General features: G+C 37.6%; 1 protein-coding gene across 1 annotated transcript in view; it reads right to left on the reverse strand.

Moving 5' to 3' along the window:
• LOC128744005 (integrin alpha-PS2) overlaps nt 1-19,188 on the reverse strand; it is a 165,378-nt gene that overhangs the window by 119,582 nt on the left and 26,608 nt on the right. Inside the window, exon 2 of the mRNA XM_053840744.1 lies at nt 4,448-4,575. Coding sequence (XP_053696719.1) covers nt 4,448-4,575 — 128 coding nt within the window. The remainder of the gene's footprint in view (nt 1-4,447; nt 4,576-19,188) is intronic.

A 19,188-nucleotide genomic window follows, 5' to 3' on the forward strand; every position in this document is an offset into this window, starting at 1 on the left:
CCCATGGGGTAAAATGGGGCAAGCGGATTTATGAAATCAGCACTTCATCTTCAAAGCTTAAGTCGAGTACTATAAACTTGCACGGGTTCCGCTTGTCCCCAACTACCCAAATGAGAGTACGGCAAGCATACGTTTTATGCGTTTCGCGTTCGCGAAAGGCTCGGTACACGTCCACTCTTTTGTGTTCGTAGATAGACACATGGTTTCTTCGGCAAAGTTATAGAAAATATAAAGACAAACAACTTTGCTAAAGAAATGACATTTCTATTTCTATCGAGTGCAGAGCCATAGAGCATTTTCTTTAGAAATTCTTTAAAAATTAGTTTTTCATACTTAACTTATGTTGGTTGCATTTTACAAAAGTATATGGTTCTAGGTGATTATTGAAAGACTCAAAACACATGTTTTTGCGGAAGATTGCAAATCTCTAGAAGCTTTCCTTACAAAGTGATCGCTTATTTAAGCTTTATTTTTCCTTGACTTTGCTAGCCAAAAGCGATAACTTTGTAAGGAAAGGTCCTAGAGATTTGCAATCTTCTGCAAAAACGTGTATTTTGAGTCCTTCAATAATCGCCTAGTACCATATATTCCTGTAAAATGCGACCAACATAAGCCAAGTATGAAAAACTAATTTTTAAAGAATTTTTAAGGAAAATGCTCTATAGCTCTGCACTCGATAGGAATAGAAAAGTCATTTCTTTAGCAAATTTTTTCTACCTTTATATTTTCCATAACTTTGTCGAAGAAATTACGTGTCTATCTACTAACACCAAAAAAAAGCACGAGTATCGAGCCTTTAGCGAACGCGAAACACATAAAACGTATGCTTGCCGTACTCTCATTTGGGTGGTAGGGGACAAGCGGAACCGGCATAAGTTTATAGTACTCGACTTAAGCACTAAGATGAAGCACTGTTTTCATAAATCCGCTTGCCCCATTTTAGCCCATGGGCTCGTGAAGCTATGGAAAATTAAAGCTTGAATATGCGATAACTCAGCAAGTAAAGGTCCAAGAGATTTGCGGTCTTCTGCAAAAACATGTATTTTGAGAGCTTCGATAATTGCCTAGAACATTGTATTTTTGTAAAATGCAACTAACAAAATCTAAGTATGAAAAACCTGTTTTTAAAGAAGTTTTAAAGAATATGCCCTATAGTTCAGCACTCGATAAAGATAGAAATTTTATTTCTTCAGCAAAGTTCCTTGTTTTTACAATATTTACAACTTTGCCGAAGAAAATATGTCTATATTTTCTAACACAAAAAAGTTATTTATTAATTTTCATTATAGTAAGCAATGACTAACTTTTGGCAGTTTTAGATTAAGGGGGATATTCATGCGAACAAAAGTGCTGAAGACCATAGATGATAAAATGAAAGCAAATGACACTAGGAAAAAAGTTCCGCTTTTTGCCCTTTTGGACTACTGTGCATTGTCCTTTTCACCGGCATGATGAAATTTTACCTGCAAGTGGACTTAATTTTGGACCAATTTGTACTTTACTTTAAAATGAACTGGACATTGAACTTGAAATAGGGCTTAAACTGGACTTGAAGTGCACGAAATTTTATAAAACTTGATATTGTTCTAAAAATAAACTTCAAATTTTGCTTGGAATTGGTATGTGTTTGCATGGAACTATAAATTTTGCAGGTAAATCGATGCGACGACTGTGGATAAAGCGAGCTAGACATAGGAAAACGAATAAATCGACAAAACGACGTCTATGGTCGTCTCAACCTGGATTGTCTAAAAGTCATAATCATTTAAATGAATTTAATTTTTATTTTGAGTCATAAATGAGAATGAAAAATTAGAAGGAGCTCTGGCAGCACAGTTAAGAATTGTTGTTTTTATTTTATCGTTCCGTTGCTTTCGAAATTTTCAGTGTTAAAACTCAGTATTTATTTCCGCAGTTTGCGCGAGTGTGTTGTTTAGTGCTGATGGATTCCTAATCCCGCTGATTTACAAAGGATAAGCACGGATAAGTACATTTTCAAACGTAAAGTAGTTTCCGATGACATGTCAAAGAAACCCCATAAAAACTAATTCGAGATGCCAATTGTTTTCGATGTTTATTGACGAATATGGGTTTCGTTTGACATGTAGTTGGCGCTACGGTACAGATGATGCTGTTATGCATCAAAATTAAAATAGTTAAGCAGAGTTTTGAAATGTGTAGCTGAGCAACTGAAATGTTCTCTTCGGCTGTATTTTAATTAAAATTATAAAAGCGGATAATTTGAATAAATGAAATTTCGTGTTTAATGCAATATCTCCAAAATAGAACTTAGACGGTATATATATATATATGGAAGAGAACTATTTCAAATCAGCTTCGCATGCTGCTTGTTTCAAATTACAACTATGATTTTGTCAAATTAAATACGCGCCAGAATAATGAAAATTATTCTGGAAGTGTGGATATGTAAAAGTATCCATCCCAAGCTTATTGTTTAAGAAGGCGACTTCGGAATGTGCGTGTATATCCAGGCATTCTAGAAATGGGACGTTGGAGGAACAATAGAGCTATCACCTTCCATCTCCAGGGCTAAAATTATTTGCATTTAGGAAGACAAACTCTCTAACTAAAAGATGCAAGTATTTTTTTACATAAAAGCGCTGCCAGTCAGCGGGCGATGGATTGTATCACACACACAAAAATGAGAATGAAAAATTAGTCATGAGAATTAAGTAATCAGAACTTCTGATTCAGAAGTTAGAAATGAGAAGTGAGTAGTAACCAATGCAGTGTACAGTCAGTATTAAGAAATGAGAAGTGATACATGAATAGTGGGAGGCGAGTAGTAAGAAGTGAGTAGTGAGAAGTAATTATAAATGACGGGTGAGAAGTAGAAATTAAGCAGGGAGAAGTGAGTGAGAAGTAGTAGTCAGAAGTGGGTAACGATAAGTATGTAATTAGAAGTAAGCAGTGCAAAGTGGTCAATAAGAAATGCAGAGTGAGAAATGACATTCACTGGTGAGCAGTGAGAATTAAGTGGTATGAGAGAAGTGACTAATGAGAAGTGAGTATTGGAAACTATGTAGTGAGAAGTGAGCAGTAAGAGATGAGAATTGAGTAGTGAAAATTCGTTTGTGCTCCTGGAGTTATGTGCACAATTTGCAGACCTAGGAAAACGATTAAAGGAATTGAGAAGAAGCCGAAAGCCGGGCTAAACTTCCGCGTACACAATAGTCAGTACAGTCAAACACAATTTGCTCTAAAACGTGTTTCATTAGTTTGTCCCGGGACGACGTACAGTCCCATGTGTTAATTTACTAGAACACAATTCCTTGCATTGTGAGGGTGTGATGCGGCAACCAGCAAGGTTCGCCTTTTTCATCCAATGTCTAGACTGTCAATTTTAATTTCATCCCAATCGGTCCCCGGGCTTTCTTTAGCGGCAAACCAACCAACATATTTTATTTTTAATTCAGTTGGTGGTGACAAATTTTTGTGCGAATAAAATGTCGTCGTTAATCGGGTCGGCACTGGGCAGGCAGGCACGTCATTAATTGTCGTGACCGTGACGCATGAACAGTGCAAACAATCGCGTTTGTCCCGTCCGTCCGTCCAGCAAACAGTCAGTAGTAGTGGCTTAAGCTAAGTGAGTGGTACCTTCCACCGAACCCGTATTATGATGTACAGTACACAGCGGAAAGCGCACATAATAAATCCATAAATCGCAGAATGCTTCCTTTCGTGCGGACTTTACCAGGGTTCAGGGTGGATGGACGACGTAAAGCAGCTTTGCATGAGCCATCATCGCCTTCAGGCGATGGCAGGCGTGCTCCCCGCGCATACGCGTGTGCTTGAACAATAAACCCACGCATATTGATTGATTAATCAATGTTTTATGGCGCCTCTTCGGGTTGTAATAATGTGCGCGAAATGGTTTTCTCTGCCTGGGACTTTCTACCTGCGCCATAGCGCCTGTACAAACAGGTTTTTCACTTCAGTACGAGCTGATTGATTTGATAAAACTAGTCAATAAAATCCCGATAAACAAAACCACTAAATAATAAGCAAACATATTTCGTTTCAGATAAGAAATTTAATGATGAACGTCATTTGTAACCGTACCCTACTTGGAGACTTTGAGATCTAGTTACCTTCGCTAGATCATATCCATCATTTCTATCAAATATTATTCACTATTTTTCATTGTTGTTTAGGCTTTGTGACACCTAAAAGGAAAGCTATCTTCCAGTTAACAACAATGAAATTAGAGAAACACATGTCAAACACACACTCGGCCGCTAATCGATTTCGACGATCATCACACCTGTCCTGCGCCCAAATTACCTCTCCTCAATCGACGTCCCATTCAGCGGCACGCCAAAAAAAGGTGGACCAACACTTTCGGTTTGGTCTCGATATACGACGGAGAAAGACGCATAAAAGATCGTAAAATAAAGCCGATCGAATCGGACCGGCTTTGGCTTACCTTTGGCATCGAACGGGATCAGATTGCACCGGTTGCCGACGAAGATGTCGCACCGGTAGACGGCGCCACCGTTAACCACACCTTCCTGATAGGCGGACGTGTCGGCCGTAGGCGCACCGATTATGACCCTGAAAGAAGATGGAGAAGAAAAAAAAACATAAGTCGAAAGTGAATCGGTGAATGCTTCCCGGGATCGCGCAGCGCCGGTGAAAACAATCAATAAATCTAATCATTTAGGTGGTGAAACAGAGCAGAAAATGTGTGAGCTTCTTTTGAGTCACTGCCTATTTCTGTGAATAGGTAGCAAAAAATGTGACGGAACGACTCACGCAAATTTGTCTGACTTCCGCTGGGTATTTTCACAGCCAGCTGACAGACGAACGAGATCCCGGTACGAGCGACGGTGCGGTGTTGTCTTACGTTTGTCGCGAGTCGCGACCAACAAAATTAATTGAAAACACCATTGAGCCACTACCGTGATGCGGACGCTCACTGTTGCTGGCTGTGGCACAAGTACCAGTACGCTTTGTTGACACAAAACACAAGCTCTCCGGTTCGTTTGTCTGCGACTCGCGGATCGCGGACCGCGGAGCGGAGAAGCAAAGCATGAGTTGAGCTTTATTTATAGACCTCGTCCTCGTCGTCGGACGGACGACCGCGGTTTGTGTTGTTGTTAGCGAGTGAAGATCGCGCAACACGACACCGGGCGTCGCCAGCGTAGCGTCGCGTCGCGACATCATCCGCGCAAATGGTAATGACGCATGGCTCGATCGAGAGAATCGTACCGAGAAATTACCGTCGACGGGGTAATCAGACACGGGGAGGCAGACAAACATGGGGGCCCTAACTTCGGTAATTATCCTATCATATGCAGTGTTGCCAGATTTTGCTGAAGAAAATTCCGTAATTTTTTCATAACTCGGTTCTTTTTCAAAACGACGTTTCTCTTTGAGTCCTCTCTTCCGATTATCACGATGATGCAAACGCACTAAATGCATTAATCGGTTGCTGGGTCCACTAGTTAGCTAAATGTTAAGACTTTCGTTCTTGATCTTTTATTGTTCGCCTTTCACCTTGGTTTTTCCGTCTTTCATCTTTCATTTTTCGTCGTTTGGTTTATTCGTCTTTCGTCTTTAATTTGTTTTCTTTTTTGTTATATACCTTTTGTCGCCTTTTTTGTCGTCTTTGTCGTTTGTTTGTCGTTTTTATTTCTTTATAACATCTTGCCTAGCATCTTCACATTGAAGTTTTGGCTTTTTGACGTAGGACTTTGTCTTTGTTTACTATACTGGGACTGGGTAGCACTTTATGAAAACGAAAATAGAAGTGTAACGTTTGAATGAAAGATTTCAAATGCTAATAACTACTAAACTACTGAACGAAACTGAACAATTTATATGTTGTTGGATAGATAAAATGACCAGCAATTTTTTAGGGGGGTAAGAGAGCAATTTTAAGGGGGACGTACGAGGGGGGGGCTCCTATGTAAATGAAACAAATTTTCTCAAAACTTGAGAGCTAATCAAGCAAATGGAACCAAATTTGGCATGTAGGGATTTCAGAAGGAAGGATTAATTTTCTACAGTGTACTGAGACCTCTTCTCCTTCTCAGAGGGGGGGGGGGGGGGCTCCCGTACAAATGAAATACAAATTTTTTCATAACTCGAGAACTAAACAAGCAAATGGCACCAAAATTGGTGTGTGGGGTTTTTTGGAGGCATGAGTTTATTTTGAATTTATTTATTTTATGATGCTTTGAGACCCCTGTGGTAGGAGGATAATTCATTACCATTTCAACCTTTGTGATGCACACAAGTGATTTTTAAAATAAAATTTCTATGTCTCAAAAGTTGTAGGCATTGTATTTATGAACCCCCGTCCGCGTATTTTCAAAGTCACCATTGCATTAAATTAAGAATTGAATCTGAATATTTTGCTCTTGTCTTTTAAACATTCACTTAAACAATGGCACTCACAGATTCTAATAAACATACATATGCCAGAAATGCAGTTTACATTAGTCTTTGATCTGATGATCTGATATAGTCCTACGTCACCCTTTTGTACAATCCTTAGGGCTGTATACCTTGTAGTTTTTTAATGATTTGTTCTCATTTATTTATGATATTTTGTGGCGTTTTTGGATGTTCTTATTTGCGTCTTTTTGTCGTCATTTGTCTTCTGCTTTAACATTTCTTGTCGCTGTTTTGCCGTCTTTTTATCATCTCTTTGTCGCCTTTTTATTGTGTTTTTATTATCTCTTGACATTTTTTGTGACTTCTTTGGCGTGTTCTCGGTGTCTTCAACGTCGATAAAGAAGGGTTTGGCCTTAAAGTCGTTAATACCCAACGCTTTGCTTTGCTTCACTGTATTTTCGTCTTCTGTTCGTCGTGTTTTGAGGTCTGTTTTTGTCGTTTTTTTCGACGACCTTTTGCTATTTTTTTGCTGCTATTTGGTTTTTCGACGGCTTTTTGCGGTCTTTATCGTTTTTTGTTGTTGTTATTTTGGTGTATTTTAACCGTTTTTTCTTTGTTTTTTTGCGTCTGTTTTTTTTTTGTTGCTTTTTTCGGTGACTTTTTCCGGTTTTATCGTTTTTTCTGTTGCTGTTTGACGTCTTTTCATCATGTTTTGTCGTCTTTATGATGCTTTTTAAAAGACTTTTTCATTGTTCTTTGTCGTGTTTTTTGTTGTTGTTCTCGTTGCTTTTTTGTTAGTGTTTTCGTCAACTTTTCATAGTATTTTCGCCTTTTTTCATAACTTTTTCTTCATCTTTTTATCGAATTTTCATCGTCATTTTGCCATCTTTCACCGCCTCTTCGTCCTCTTTCGGCTGCCTTTTCGTTGTTCTTTGGTCATCATGTTGTTATCTTCCTTTCGACTCCTTTTTATCATCTTTATGCTGTCTTTTCTTCGTATTCGTCGCCTTTTTATCATTTCTCCGTCGAATTTTTGCTATCTTTACATGGTCTTTCTGCCAGCTTTTCATCGTATCTTCGTCGACTGTTCGCCAACTTTTAGGGCACCTCCATTTCGTATTTTTTATAATTTTTTCCGGCGGTTTTTACCTTTTTCGTCTTGTTTTTTTGTTGCTGTTTTGACGTATTTTCGTCGTCCTTCGTCATCGTTTTTTTTCGACATTTTTTCATCAATCCTTTTCGTCGTTCTGTTTGCTGTTAAAACAACACGAAATGTTGTCTTTTTATTGTCTTCGTCGTTATTTCATCGTCTTTCAGTTGCTCTCTTTTGCATGTTTCTTACGCTTTTTAAGATTTAAGATATTTAATCTTTTTGTCTTTTTGCTGTCTTATCGTTGCACTTTCTGGCATCTTTCTGTTATATATTCGACATCTTTTTCAATATGTTTTGACTTTTTGTCATTTTTGTTGCTCTTTCGTTATCTTTTTATCGCATTTTTGCCATCTTTACATCGTTCCTTTGTATCTTTTTAATGCTCTTTTTGAGAATGACAACATTCTCTTCGTTTTTTGTCGCGTTTTTAGTTGCTCGCTTTTCTGACGTTATTTCGATGATTTTTCACTATGTTTTTGTCGTTTACTGTGTCTTTTTTAATGGTTTTTCGCCGATTTGTCATTTACGATCTTTCCATCATCTTTCCATGGTCCTTTTGCTGCCTTTCCGTATTCTCTTTATCGTCTATTTGCTGTCTTTTCGTCGGTTTTTTGTTCATCGTTTATTGTCTTTTTGCATTTGTCACCTTTTCGTCATTTCTCTGTCGTATTTTTGTTATCTTTTCAATATTTTTTGGCCATCTTTACCATATTTTCGTCTACCATTTTCTTGTTCCTATTTTGGCGTCATTTCGTTGTTTTTTGGCCTGTCCTTCGCATTTTTTCGACACCTTCCTGTCGTTTCTGTCGTCTTTGTTGTCGTTATTTTGGCATATTTTAGTTCGTCTTCTTTGTTTTTTGTTTTCTTTCAACCGTACTTTGTCGTCGTTTCGCCTTTCTGTTCTTGTTGTCCTTTCGTAAACTTTTCACCATTTATTCATTAACCTATTTGTTGTCAAAACAACAAAAACATTGTCTTTTTACTGTCTTATCAGCGTCCTTCTGACGTCGTCTTTCTGTCCTATATCTGACATCTTTTCGTCGTCTTTTTCTGTATGTTTTGCCATCGTTTTGTTGTTTATTAAACGTTTTTTTTGTCGTTTTTTTGTTGCTGCTTTGTTCGCTTTTTTCACGAATCTTTGCCATCTTTACATTGTTTCTTTGTCTCTTTGCAGCGATTTGGTGTCATTTTTTATCGTCTTTTGTGGCACTTTTGGCTGCTCGCTTTTTGTGTGTTTTTCACCGGTTTTCATTGCGTTTTTGTCGTCTTCCGTCTTTTTTCAATGGGTTTTCGCCTACTTGTCTTCACCTTTTATTATCTTTCCTTCGTCGTTGTGCTGTGTTTTTAGCACTTCTTCGTCGTATTTTTATCGTTCTTTCAGCTTTCTTTTCTATACTTTTTTGTCATCTTTTCTTCGTATTCGTCGTCTTTTTGTGGTATTTTTGTCGTTTTTTCATCGCATTTTCGTCATTTTTTGCGTCTGTTTTTCTTTGTTGTCTTCATCTTTGTCGTCTTTCTGTGTATATTCGACATCTTTTACGGCGTTTTTAGCATGTTTTGTCGCTATTATGACTTTTTTTTGTGTTTTTTTTTTGTTATATTTGCTGCTGTTTTATTCGTCTTTACGTCAACTTTTCATAACTTTTTCTTCATCTTTCCATCGAGTTTTCGTCATCATTATGCTATTGTTCACCGCCTTTTCGCCACCTGTTCGTCGTCTTGCTGTTGTTTTTTCATTGTTTATTGAATATCATATTGTTATCTACTCTTTTCTGTCATTTTTTCTTGTCTTTTCTTCTTTCTTTGTCTCTTTCTACAGCGATAATTTTTGTCATCTCTCCATTGTATTTTTATTATCTTTTTATGGTCTTTCTGCCATCTTTTCACCGAATGTTTCGGTGGTTTTTTGCTGTTTTTGTCGTTTTTTGGCGTATTTTCGTCCTTTTTTCTTCGTTTTTTGACATTTTTTCATCGTCTTTTCATCATTTTTTCCTCTTTTCGTTATTTTTTGTCATTTTTTCGATGTTTTGTTTGTTATCAAGACTTTTCGTTGTTCTTTCGTCATCTTCTCGTCGTCTTATTGTTCTTTTTGTCGGCTTCTCTTCACCACTTTGTTTTTTTCTTGGTATTTAACGTCTTTTTACCATGTCTTTGTCGTATTTTCGTCGTTTTTTGCATCTGTTTTTTGTTTCTGTTTTCGGCAACTTTCGCCGTTCATGTCGTTTTCTGTTGTTGCTGTTTTAACATCTTTTCGTTGTAATTTTGTTGTCTTTTCTTCCTTTATTGCCGTCTTTTCATCGTTTTTTGTCGTCGTTTCGCCATTCTTTTGTTGTTGTCCTTTTGTCAACCTTTTACCAGTTTTTCGTCGTCTTGTTTGTTGTCTTTTTACTGGTTTTGTGTTGTTCTTCCGTTGACTTTCTGTGTATATTCGAAATTTTTTCGTTGTTTTTGTAACATGTTTTGTCACCTTTATGATGCTTTTTAAGACTTTTTTATCATTCTTTGTCGTGTTTTTGTTGTTCTTCTTGCTGTTTTCGTCAGTTTGTTAGTAGGCCAACTGAGAGTCTCAGGCTTTTTGCTTGCTACATAACGCCGCGAACAGGCGACATATGCTACGCAAAAACCAACCCAACGTAGTTCCGCGCAAAATACGCGGTCGTGTCTGGGAAACACAACCCTCTTGTTTTTTTGTGACTTCTTTGGCGTGTTCTCGGTGTTGTTTTCCATCGCTTCTTCGCCTACTTGTCATCACTTTTTCGTCATCTGTCTATCGCCTTTTCGCCGTTTTTGGTTACCTCTTTGTCGTCCCTTTGTTGGCCATTTACTGTCTTTTCGCCGTACCTTTGACGTCTATTCATCTTATTGTCTTTTCTTGGTGTTCGTCGTCTTTTCGTCCTCTCTCTGTCGTATTTTTTCTTTTCTTTTCAAGATCTTTTTGCCATCTTTTCACCATATTTTCGTCTTCTGTTCGTCGTTTTTTGATCTCTGTTTGTTTTTTTCTTGAATTTTTATCGCTTTTTTCGACAACTTGTTACCACTTTTTGTTGCTGTTTTGGCGTCATTTCGTCGTTTTTTAACGTCTGTTTTCGCATTTTTTGTCGTTTTTTTTCGACGACTTTCCGCCATTTGAGTCGTCTTTGCTGCCGTTATTTTGGTGTATTTCAGTCGTCTTTTTTTCATTCATCGGTTCGCCTTTCTTCTATTGTCCTTTCGGTTACTTTTTACCATATTTTCATTATCATATTTGTCAAAACAACAAAAATGCTGTCTTACCGTTATCTTTCTTTCGTACGTTGGACATCTTTTCGTCGTCTTTTTCAGTATGGTTTGTCACCTTTTGTCGCTTTTTTAACGACTTTTTGTCATTTTTTGTCATGTTTTTGTTGCTGTTTTGTTCGTCTTCAAATCTTTGCCATCTTTACATCGTTTCTTCGTCTCTTTTCAGCGATTTTTTGTCATTTTTTATCGTCTTTTGTGGCGTTTTTGGTTGCTCGCTTTTAGTGTTTTTTCGACGGTTTTTCATTGCGTTTTTGTCGCCTTCCGTTTTTTTTTCAATGGGTTGTGCTGCCTTTTTGGCTCTTCCTCCTCTTTTTGTGATTTCTTTGATAGTATTTTTGACGTTTTTTCACCGCATTTTTATCATTTTTTGCGTCTGTTTTTGTTGTTGTTGCTTTGTTGGCGACTTTAACCGTCGTTTTTTCGTCGTCTCTCTGTGTATATTCGACATCTTCTCGTCGTTTTTTAGCATGTTTTGCCGCTTTTTAAGACTGTCAGCTTTTTTTGTTTTTGCTGTTTTATTCGTCTTTTCGTCATTTTTTCAACGTATTCTCGCTATATTTTCATTAATTTTTCTTCATTTTTTATTGAGTTTTTGTCATCATTATGCTTTTGTTCACCGCCTCATCGTCGTCTTTTTGCTGTCTTTTTGTTGTTCATTGATTATCATATGGTTGTCTTTTTTTCGACTCCTTTCTGTCATTTTTTCTTGTCTTCTCTTCTTTCTTTATCTCTTTCTTTGACGACAATTTTTGTAATCTTTCCACTGTATTTTTATTATCCTTATATGGTCTTTCTGCCATCTTTTCATCATATGTTTACTGTTTTTGTTGTGTTTTAGCGTATTTTCGTCCTTTTTTCTTTTTTAATTTTGACATATTTTCATCGTATTTTCGTCATATTTTCTTCTTTTCGTTATTTTTTTTGTTATTTTTTCGTCGTTTTGTTTGTTGTCAAGTCTTTTCGTTGTTCTTTCGACGTCTTCTCGTCAACTATTATTCTTTTTGTTGGGTCCCTCTTCACCTCTTTGTTAGATTTTATTCGTATTTGTCGTCTTTTTATCATTTTTTTCGTATTTTCGTCGTGTTCGTTCGTATGTTCGTTTTTTTTGTTGCTTTTTTCGGTGACTTTTACCATTTTTGGCCTTTTTTTTCACTGTTTTAACTTCTTTTCGTTGTAATTATGTCGTCTTTTCTTCGTTTTTTGTCATCGGCTTTTTTCGTCGTTTCTTCTTTCGTTTGCCCTGTTGTCCTTTCGTTAACATTTTACATTTTTTTCGTCGCATTGTGTTTGTTGTCTTTTTACTGCCTTTGTCTCGTTCTTTCGTCATCTTTCCGTGTATATTCGACATGTCTTCGATGTTTGTAGCATGTTTGGCCACCTTTATGACGCTTTTTAAAAGACTTTTTTGTCATTCTTTGTCGTGTCTTTCGTTAATCTTGTTGCTGTTCTATTCGTGTTTTCGCCAACATTTCAATGTATTTTAATCATTTTTTCATAACTTTTTCGTCGTCTTACACCGTGTTTTATTGTCTTTTCGTCGTTCTCTTTTTTGCATGGTTTTTACACTTTTTCAAATATCTCTTTTTTGTTTTATTCACTGTTTTAGACGACGCTGATCGACGCTATTTTTCCGTCGTCTTCTCGCCATTTTATGGATTTTTCGCCTTTTGTCGGCTGTTTATCATTTCTTTGATGTCTATTTTTTGTACTCGTCGTTTTTATCATATTTTTGTCCAATTTTTGTTGTCTTTTCATCATATTTTCGTCACTATTTGCATCTATTTTTTGTTGTTTTTTCCGGCACTTGTGCTGTTTCGTGTTTTTATGATTCTTAGACATTTCTTCATCCTTTCTTTTCGTCGTTCTGTTTATTGTCAAAACAATAAACATGTCTTTTTGTTGCATTTTGGTCGTTTTTTCATCCTCTGTTGTGCATGTTTTTTTGCGCTTTTTGGATTTTTTTGTCGTGTGTTTTTTTTTCGCTGTTTGGCGACAGAAAAAAAGGGTTGCTGATTGATACTGTTCTTTCGTTGTCTTTTCAACATCTTATTGTTCTTTTCGTCGGCTGTTCTTCATTTCTTTGTTGTCTTTTCTTCGCATTCGTCGTCTATTTATCATAGTTTTGGCGTATGCTTGTTGCCTTTCCATCGTATTCTCGTCACTCTTTGCATCTATCTTTTTGTTGCCTTTTCCGGCGACTTTTGCCGTTTTTGTCGTCTTTTTTGTTTTTGTTTTGACATCTTTTCGTCGTAATTTTGTTGTCTTTTCTTCGATTTTTTGTAATCTTTTCATCGTTTTTTGTCGTCGTTTCGCCATTCTTTTGCTGTTACCATTTTTTCGTCGTCTTGGTTGTTGACTTTTTACTGCTTTTGTGTCGTTCTTCCATCGTCTTTTTGTATACATTCGACATCTTTCTGCTCTGTGTTCGGTTTTGTCGCCTTTATGAGACGCCTTTTTAAGACTGTCAGTTTTGTCGTGTCTTTTTGCTGTGTTATTTTTGCTGCTGTTTTATTCGTCTTTTCGTTAACTTTTCAACGTATTTCCATCATCTTTTCATAACTTTTTCTTCATGCTTTCATCGAATTTTTGTCATCATTATGGCGTTGTACACCGCCTCATCGCCACATCTTGGTCGTCTTTCTGCTGTCTTTTCGTTGTTCATTGATTACCATATTGCTGTCCTCAATTCGACTCCTTTCTGTTCATTTTTTCTTGTCTTTTCTTCGTATTCGTCGCTATTTTGACATCCCTTCATTGTATTTTTATTATTTTTTATGGTCCTCCTGCCATCTTTTCATGCTATGTTGCGGTGTTTTTTTTGTCGTTTTTGTCGTGTTTTGATGTATTTTTGTCGTTTTTTTGATATCTTTTCATTGTCTTTTTGATATTTTTTCCTCTTTTCATTACTTTTTGTCATGTCATTTTGTCACTTGATGTCAAGTCTTTTCGTTGTTCTTTCGTCATCTTCTCGTCGTCTTATGGTTTTTTGTTTTCGCTAGCTTCACTTTGTTGTCTTTTCGTTGTATTCCTCGTTTTTTGCTTCGGTTTTTTCGTTGCTTTTTTCGGCGACTTACCGTTTTTGTCGCCTTTTTTGTTGCTGGTGTGGCGTCGTTTCGTCGTAATTTTGTTGACTTTTATTCGTTTTTGCCATCTTTTCAACGTCGTTTTGCCTTTCTTTTATTGTTGTCTTTTCGTCGACTCTACCATTTTTTCGTCGCCGTTTGTTGTCTTTTAACTGCCTTTGTGTCGTTCTTCCGTTGTCTTTCTGTGTCTATTCGACATCTTCTCGTCGTTTTTTAGCATGTTTTGTCGTCCTTAAGCATCATAAAGACCTTTGTCATTCTTTTGTCTTTTGTTGTTGCTGTTTTGTTCGTCTGTTCATCAACTTTTCATCGTATTTTCGCCATCTCCACCATTTCTCCTGTGTTCTGCTTGATCGCCTTTATGACTCTTTTGACATTTTTTTCTAATTTTCGTCGTCATGCCATATTTCGCCGCCTCTTCGTCGTCTTTCTGCTGGTTGTTCATTGTTCTTTAGTCGTCATGTTGTTGTCTTTATTTCGACTCACTTCTGTCATTTTTTTGTCTTTTCTTCGTATCCGTCGCCTTTTTGTCATCTCTCTGTTGTATTTTTGTTATCTCTTCTTTCTTATTTTTTTTAACATCTTTTCATCCATCCATGTTTTGTCGCCTTTTTGCTATTTTTTCATGGTCTTTCTGTCGTCTTTTTATCGTGTTTTTCGGCGGTTTTTAGTTCTTTTTGTTCTATTACCGCCTTTTTGCGTTCTTTCGTCGTCTTTCTGTCGTATATTCATAATTTTTTCCTCGTATTTTTTATATCTTTTATTTCGAAATATCTTTTATCGTCTTTTGTCGTGTTTTTTGTCGCTGTTTTACCATCTTTTCGTTATGTTTTCATTGAGTTTTCACGTTATTTCCGACATATTATCATTCATCTTTCGCCATCTTTTCGTCCATTTTACATCGCATTTTCACTATCCTTCCAAAACTTTTCCGTTATCTTTTCAACGCACTTTCCTTGTCTTTACGCTGTCTCGGTTCGTTGTCTTTTCTTCGTCATTTAGTCATCTTTTCATCGCTTTTTTTGTAGTGTTTTCGATGACTTAAATATTCGATAGTTTTTAATTGTTGCGCAAAAGACGTAAAGCGATTTAATGCAAATAAGACAAGGATTCTTTTGACAGTAATAAAGGATTTTGAAGTTCTATCGCTTCTTAGAAATGTGCGAAAAAGTAAAAAGGAATTAATTCGCTTTTCAGGATATTATTCATTGCTTGAGGTGTAGTCGTAATTTTTGTAACTGAAATAAATGTTCAAACTTTTCGTAGAGTTTATGAAAATCCATCCATAGCACTATGGGCCAGAAATTAAAATTTCGGGACAAATATATTTGCTGTTAAACAGTATGTCTCAGCTCAATGTGGTCGTCGGCAACTTTTTGAATAAATAATTGATGCATATTTTGAAGGGGTCGTCCAATATTTAAGCGTTACTTAAACAACAATTTAAGTAATAACTTTTTGAGTAAACTTTTTTTCACCTTTTTGGTTTCAAAATATTAAAGATAAACCAATTTCAAGTAATTTTTCTGAAGATATCAAACTTCTACCTTTTACCCATTTTCAGCAATAGACCTTTGTTTATAAACGACCCCTCAAATCACATTTTTTCTTGTAACATATTTATTTCAACAGACAGCTCAATGTAATGTTCTAGAAAATATATTGCACATAAAAGAGGAATATTTTTGCTGAAGATTGCTTTGCTTTATATGCATTAATTAATAAGATATAACTGATTTTAGGTTAAAAACCGTCTGATGAAAAATCCGAATATCTTAGCCATCTGCAAGTATCTGAAATTAGTTTGCATACCAATTTGTAGGGAATTATTAAAGCTATCTGCCCAAATGTGTATTTTAGAGAATACCTGGGAATACCATGGCTGGGAATACCTGGGAATAGTGCGGATTTTTTTTCATATATTTTATTGTCAATTGCAAGGAAAATTGTACCATCCAAAGTGCGATATCGCGCATAAAAGTGCTATTTTGCATTAAATCGTTTCGGTATCTTCGGCGCACTTATTGCTTGGAAGGTAACGAAAAAGTGCGCCGAAGATACCGATACGATTTAATGCAAAATAGCACTTTTATGAGCGATATCGCACTTTGGATGGTACAATTTTCCTTGCAATTGACAATATAACTTAATAAATATGCGTCCTAGTGTCAAACAATCTTCACAGAAAATATGTATTTCAACATACTGAATAACTTTATAGAACATTTGAAAGCAATAAAATAAACGTGTGCAAAGTTATTGAGTGTAATTGATTTTTAAGTGCTCTTTTTTAACACATCATTATATTTCGCAATCGGTAAGAGATAGATGGTTACTTTATTCAGCAAAGTTGCTTATTTCAGTATGTTCTGCAACTTTGGGAGAAAAAAACTTTTTTTTTAAATTATTTAAGAAAACAAAAGTTTGTATCACCCTAATAGGTGAATTCATGGTCACCCTAATAGTGCAGGAAGATGCGCTATATTTTATTATTTTACTTCTCCGAAGACACCACCCTTGAAAAAATACACATTTTTCATCAAACGGTTTTGAGTCTAAAATCAGTTATATCTTATTAAATAATGCATATAAAGCAAAACAGTCTTCAGCAAAAATATTCCTCTTTTATGTGTAAAATGTTGTCTAGAACATCACATTGAGCTGTCTGTTGAAATAAACATGTTACAAGAAGAAATGTGATTTGAGGGTCGTTTATAAACAATGGTCTATTGCTAAAAGTGGGTAAAAGGTAGAAGTTTGATATCTTTAGAAAAAATACTTGAATTTGGTTTATCTTTAATATTTTGAAATCAAAACGGTGAAAAAAAGTTTACTCAAAAAGTTATTACTTAAATTGTTGTTTAAGTAACGCTTAAATATTGGACGACCCCTTCAAAATATGCATCAATTTTTTATTCAAAAAGTTGCCGAAGACCACATTGAACTGAAACATGCTGTTTAAGAGCAAATATATTTGTCCCGAAATGTTAATTTCTGGCCCATAGTGCATAGGTCCGTAGGAAATTCTTACATCCATAGAACTACGGAAAATTCTATAGATCTGGCATCACCAATCAAATGCAAACCGCAGAATGAGCTGGCTGTCACTCAACTGTCACATACAGGAGGTGGGGGGGGACTGTGTTTTTGTTTTGCTTTCACCAGACTAATAGAGATAGAGTAATGTATTACATTTTGTCCTAGGTTTTGTCGAAACTGAGATCGTCAAGGTCTACTGTGTTATTTTTATACGTTTAACTTCCAGTACTGGAAGACGTCACATTTTTACCAGAATTTTTTTTTACTTTAAAAAGCAGCATGAACCCTCCATAATATGCGTGCAAACACCCTCCAGCAGGATTGGCATAATTTAAAATGAAAAATATGTATGTAAATCCTCGTCACAAAGTCGTCTAACTTCTGTCGACCAGATGTTTTTTCGGATGCAAAATTAAAAATAAGCCCATAAAGATCCTTTTCTCATCGCCCGGCAGCCTTAGGCTGCCAATCACGTTAGCCTTGCCTTCCTTTCGTGGGTCGCTTAGCCCTTGCAAGAAGTGTAATAAATCTCACAGCCTCCTACTGCCTGCCAATTTGGAAGTAGAACTGCAGTACTGCAGGCAGACAAACAAGCTTTTGCCTTAACCGACACGATCGCTATTGCCGTTGCCGCTCGCTGTTGTGACGAACGCCTTCTCCTTTTTCGGGCGCATATGGCGCGCACGCTCTAGTCAGCAGAACCAGAAACTGCGTGAACTCGTAGCCATTCATAAAATCGTTAAAACGAAATTGAGCCTCTGAGTTTCATCTCGCAGTGGACCGCTCATGGAGGATGATGTGATGACGAGATCGAATCAGTCCAATATCGAACCGCGCGGTTCGGTCCGGTCCGGTCCGCCGGTCCGGTCGTCCGTCCGTTGCCACCCACACACGCACACATTTGATTGTGTGTCAGTAACAAAGTGCCGGCGCCTCCGCAAAATTAGCGGTTTTGATTTGCATAAACCACATTAATATCAACTTGACTCCTCCAATCGGGCACTCCGACTATAGTCGACAAAGACGACGACGACGACGACGACGGCGGCGGCGGCGGCGGCGGCGGAAACTGATCGTTCGTAGGCGCATTACAACATTTTATGAATGAAGTCCCCCTGTGGCAGTTTTGACGGTGGAATTTTTGCCTCCGGTAAGGCACGATCAAATTTATAGTGCTCCGCAGATGGTGTGTTTTCCGGAACGAATTTGAAAACTCTAAGCTAATTGTTTCTAAAAAGAACCAAGCAACCATTGGCTGCAGCCAATTATTGATCCTCATTAAACCAATAAAAACAAAAACACGATTTTGACACGACGATTTAGGAAACAGTTTTTCTCCTGATTCTAATTGCGAACCACTACAAGCAACGGGGACACGATCTGCTACGGTTTACTACGAAACCGGGTTCTTACTCCCGGCCGGTTGGTTATCTGCGATCACGTGCCCCAAAAGGAAGTCAAAGTTGGCGGATGATGATTGCGCTGGCACTTTGTTTACCGACACTTTATTGTTAATTCAACCAGAAACTGGCGCTCATTGCCCTGTCCGAGGCGACCGAAAACCGGCGAGGGGACTGCGGGCCTCCGGCGGCCGGTCGTAGGTGTTAAGTGAGTAATAAATTTTAATTAATATGGCAAATTTTTACTCTTCGACGATGACGACAGAGACGCCACCGCATTCGCGGCGACTGCGACGGCGACGGCGGCCGTTGGATGGCTCTGCGTGACAAATTCCGTGACTGTGTTTCACTAACAAAACACACAGCTTTGAGATCATCTTCGTCGTCGTCCTAGCGGTCGTCGCCGTCAGCTGCTTTGGTCACGCTCGGTCGTGCCACTCATTAGGGTCGTGGCCGATGCAACGTACGTTCCGGATTGCGTGGTTTAGGTTTGTTGTTTTAGCAGATGACAATAATGTGGTGTCAGGCCACCATGGCACGCCATGGCAGCAGCGAATGGAAATGGATTGTGGGCATTATATTTCTTCGTTCGAATAATGGGAGAAAATCGGATCATGTGGTAAATGCATTGTCGCCGAACGACCAACCGCAGACAGAGGCAGCACATTTTGGGGGAAGATTAATCGATATGGCACTACTCACGCACGAGCGAGAGCCGGTCCGGGTCGGCCAGACACTTGCGAAAGCGCAGGCAGGCGTGGGATGTCCGACTCAGAAGATGAACTACAAAGCGGACAAAGTGGCGATCGATGCGCGTTAGCAGTGGTTCTGCGGTTGAGGGCGGTGGAATTTAACGAACAAATTGTCGAAT

This window comes from Sabethes cyaneus, chromosome 1 (assembly GCF_943734655.1).
Source record: "Sabethes cyaneus chromosome 1, idSabCyanKW18_F2, whole genome shotgun sequence".
NCBI classification, from domain to species: Eukaryota; Metazoa; Arthropoda; class Insecta; order Diptera; family Culicidae; genus Sabethes; species Sabethes cyaneus.